General features: G+C 52.3%; 1 protein-coding gene across 1 annotated transcript; it reads left to right on the top strand.

Annotated features, from left to right (window-relative positions):
- Window positions 1-2131: 2131 nt before the first annotated feature.
- On the top strand, window positions 2132-4355 carry LOC306816002 (uncharacterized protein; the record flags this gene model as incomplete). Its single annotated transcript, XM_079332507.1, has 4 exons — window positions 2132-3092; window positions 3619-3733; window positions 3986-4159; window positions 4247-4355. Coding segments are annotated over 4 exons (1331 nt in total), but the record flags the coding sequence as incomplete, so codon positions are not given.
- Between the last annotated feature and the right edge of the window lie 228 nt (window positions 4356-4583).

The following is a 4583-nucleotide window of genomic DNA, read 5'->3' on the forward strand; positions in this document are numbered from 1 at the left end:
CCCAGAGTTTGCTGCTACAATACATACTCTTCATGCAGTTTTCTGTGGCAAACAAGACGCTTGTTAATCCGGCTGCCATATGCAGAGATGACATTGGTATGTTCAGTGCAGGGCCAGGAATGCTGCTTTCTGAGCAGCCTCTATTCAGCAGAATAGAGAATGAACTGATCTCCCCTTGGCTCTCTGGGAAAGCATAGCGAACAGCACAGTAGTGAAAGTAATGCTTAGGAGAAAGCATGCTGTGTGCTATGCAGGGACTGCAGCTCTTGTAGCTGTAGTGTTCCATTAAAGCACAATTTGAACGTTTAAGGGAAGCAAAGACTTGAGGCTGAAGAGCTGTGCAGGAGCTGTGCTAACAAAGCACTGCTAAGGGCCACTGGAGTCGTGTGCAGTCCCAGAAGATGTTCACTGAACGTCTGTCACTAGCTTTACAAATGCTGTTGACTGATAAGCAAATGTGCACAAAACGTGTTTCTTCCTTTTGCCCAGCTCTTCCCTTGTTAGGTATCCTTGGAATTTTTGAAGCCTCATTCAGGTTTAGAGACTCTCAAGTCACACAGAATGTTCCTACAGCGCTTTATTTCTTCCTGTGTGCTGTAAAAGTAACATAAAGAATGTTGTCTCTTCTCCTTACAGCCACTGCTGGACTCAAAACTAGATCTGCTCGACTTACAAAGAAGTTTCATTTGTCCCAGGATCCCGTTTCCAGAGCAAAATATTAGTTCTGCCTCACGGTCGCCTCCTGACCCAGCCTCTCTCTTCCGCCCGAGTCTTCGGCTTCGTCCCCCCCCACCACGTGCAATGACTTCGCCGCTGTCACCGGTCTTCATCTCCTTTGTAACCCAAAATGTTGGCAATCCACTCAGCATTAAAGAGGTTGCCCTTATTCCTTCATGGGCTTTCCCCTGCAAAGTGATTGACTGGATTTTGCCTGAAGCAGTTGTGGAAGTACTCACCAAAACAACCCATAGGCTCAGGGTAAATAGCTTTAGATGTGGATATTGGCTGCTGGTTTTTAGTTGGAATACTTCAAGGTCACTTCTGGGGAAATCAGAACATACCCAAAATAACCCACAAATATCTGCACTTTATGTCATGTCTAGTCCTATGTGAAACAACTGTCCCAAAGAACCGCAGATTTATGTGCTATGGACTTTTTGCATGTACCACCCACGGCAGGGACTCAGTTCCTCAGCACTAATACGGATGGATATTATTGCTATCACACTTGCAAAATGGTGGGACTTCAGCATGTTTCACATATGGAGTAACCAAGAGCAGGTCTCTAATTTTGGGATGTGAAAAGAACATATTTTAATAGCCTCATAACAGGTGCTAGAACAAATGATGAATAAAGACAAACCTAGTTCCAGTTCATACCCTGGTTCAAAAGTGGACGCAAGCCAAGGAAAATGGCCACGTACAATCCCTACAGATCTGCAGAACTGTATTTCAGTGAAGGAAATCCCTTTAAAGCAACTTGGCATCACTGCTGTGGAGCTGTTTTAAGTACTTGCATGTCCAACACACCTGCTGCATTTCAGAGACGCAGCATGCCTAGTGGTTATGGGCGGCACTCATGAAACACACATGCCCATCAAAATACGGCTTTTCATTTTTCAGAGACTCTACTGTCATAGAATTGCAGGATTGTCTAGGTTGAAAATCATCCTTAAGGTTGTCAAGTCCCATTGTCAACACAGCACTGCCGAGTCCACCACTGAACAATGTCCCTGAGTGCCACTTCTGCACTTTGTAATCTTTTAAATAGTTCCAGGGATGGTGACTCAGCCACTTCCCTAGGCAGCATCTTCCACTGCTCGACAAACCCTTCTGTGATGAATTTTTTTCTTCTTATCCAGTATAAACCTATCCTGGTACAACTTGAAGCATTTCCTTTTGTCCTCTGACTTGTTACCTGGCATAAGAGACTCACCCCCCAGCTGCCTACAAGTTCCTTTTCAGATCATCATGGCGAGCGATAACGTCTCCCTGCTGTTTCCTTTTTTCCCTAGGCTAAACACTCTCAGTTCCCTCAGTCATTCCTCATAAGACTTATTACCTTCCAGGATACCTAAATGCCTAAATCAGTAATCAGGCTTCCATACGATCGCATACTCCGCTATTGCAGCCTTGGAGCGATCATCTCGAGACCTGCGGCGGCCGCCGCCCGCTCGGACTGGGATCCGACCCCATCCTGAGCTCCATTTCGGGGACGCGTGCGCAGCGGCACCGTGGCCACGCGCTGAGGGAAGAAGCCAGAGCGAGGGAGGCGAGAGCTGCGAGAGCTGCGAGAGCGCTGCGGCAGCGTCGGCTCCGACCGTGCCCCGGGGCCGCCTGAGGGCAGGCAGAGCCCGGGGCCGCCGGCCGCCTCACGGGCCGCGGGCAGCCTCCTTCGGGGAGCCCGCCGAGGCCGCCCTCACGGCCGCGCCCGAGCCTGTGCCCGTGCCATTTCTGTCCTCGTGCCCGTGCCACACGCTCACGGCATCGATCGCTCCCCGCGTGCCTCTGGCCGTTGAGGCGCCGCTCACGCGTGGTGCCGCGGTTCTCTCGTTGCTCGTGGTTATGTTGGTGCCGCGGTTCTGTTGCTGCCCGCGCTTTTGCCGTTCCCCGGAGCCGGCGCTCAGAGCTGCCCAACCCTCTCTGGGAGCAGCAGCTCGTTCCGCGTTGGGAGCACTGCGCGTCCCTGCCGCCGCCTCGGAGGCTCCTGGCCGCAGCCACCGCGCGGGGCGACTTGGCCTCTCTCTTGCGAGCGCAAGTCCTCGTCGCTTTCATTTCATTGTCCCTCATTGCCATCCCCACCCGGAGGCAAGCAGCGCGCCGGGTGCTTCGCGCTGCTGTATTGCCCCCAGCAGGGCCATGGCGTTGCACGCCCTACAGAAGAGAGTCAGGGCACTCTTCAGCACTAGGCGACAGCAGTCGCCATCCAGCAGCCGGTGTGGGCAGCCCTGTGCCGCCACCAGCGGTGCCTCCAGGGAGAAGGTCCGGGGCAGGCTGCACCGCGCGGCTGCCCGCGGCGACCTGGCCTGGCTGAGACGGTGGCGCTGGTACTACAGGAGAGCCGGCATCGACCCGCCGGACCAGCAGAGGCGGTCAGTTCTATGGGCCACCGAGGGGACACCTTGGCTGCTTCTGGCAGGCGCTGCTGAGGCAATTTCTGAGCCGAGCTCCACTAGTCCTCGGCAGGCTTCTCGTAAGGGAAAGGCAGAACGAGAGCATCAGCATGGTGCTGATGACCAATCCCCCCAGCAGCTTTGGATGCCATGTGGAAGCAGCGCTCTTAAGGCTGTGTGTGGAATCGCGTTCAAGCTAATGGCTTGAAAAGCGAGATTTGTCCTGTCAGCTGGACAGCAGTGAACTGTGGTGCTTTTCACGGCTGGGAGCTGCCTTCTCGGCTCCAGCACTGTTGGTAGTGCATGCTGCCGGCCTGCCGCTTTGCCGTGGTCTCTGCAGGGCTGTTTGCAGCTGCTCGGACCTCGCCCATTCTCTTCTGCCCGGTGGCTGATGCAGCAGCAGCAAGTGGGAGGAATAGAGGCTGGGCAGGGTCCCCAAGGCTATGTAAAGACACTGATATTATCATCTTTTTTTCTGTGTTGAGACTATCTGTTTCATTTTTAGGGCGCCTCTGCATCTTGCTTCTGTGAATGGCCACGCAGATGTCATCAGATATCAAGCAGGGAAGAACTGCAAGCTGAATGTGGCTGAGAACTTAAAAAGCACTCCACTGATGAGGGTAAGTGGACTGTGTTCTGATCTTGTAAGTGGAGCTTATTGACAGTGCATTGCAGGAGAGGTGTCTTGCATGATTCCTTACACAGAAGGGCCATAGAAGCATGCATGTTGTTACTTGGCGTGGCTTAGGCCTCTGTTATGTAAATCTTTGAAGATGTCCTTCAATTCCAGCATTGAGGAGATGAGCGAGTTGTGACAAGAGTGACACAAAAATGTTGAAAGTCTTCCCCCATTTTTTGTGTGTCATTCCCAGGCAGTACAGTGCCAGCAAGAGAAATGTGTGTCTGTTCTGCTAGAACATGGTGCAGACCCAAATCTGGCAAATGCTGACGGCAACACTGCCCTTCACCTGGCTGTCCTGTCTGGTAACACAACTATAGCAGGGCTGTTGCTTGAGCATAATGCCAGTAGTGATGCTGAGAACCAGGTAACCTTGGCATGCGGGTAAAGCTTCTCTTTTGAACAGGTGCGAGCTTGTCTTTGTTTTTCTAATAGAGATTCTCTCATCTTTCAGGAGGGATATACCCCCTTAGATCTTGCAGTCTCCAAACAGCATGAAGAGATGCTGGAATGTCTTCGGAAAAAAAGCAGCTGATGGGCACGCTGCTGAGCAGGGTGAAAGGTGAGGGATTTGTCTAAACAGCACACAGGCCTCCTCAGTTGTCAGCAAGTGTGACTGAGGAGAGGTGTGGGAATGAGCTTAGAAAAAGAAGGAAGAGCCACATGGAAGGAGATCCCCATGTGACTGGGAAATGCAGGTCTGCTCTTGGCTGCTCTCCGGCCTTCGGTACTCTTGTACTTTGTCCACTGGGGACCGTCAGAAAGTGTTGTCTGTGGTGTGCTCTCCCCAC

The sequence above is a fragment of the Erithacus rubecula genome, assembly GCF_903797595.1.
Source record: "Erithacus rubecula genome assembly, contig: scaffold_329_arrow_ctg1, whole genome shotgun sequence".
NCBI lineage: Eukaryota > Metazoa > Chordata > Aves > Passeriformes > Muscicapidae > Erithacus > Erithacus rubecula.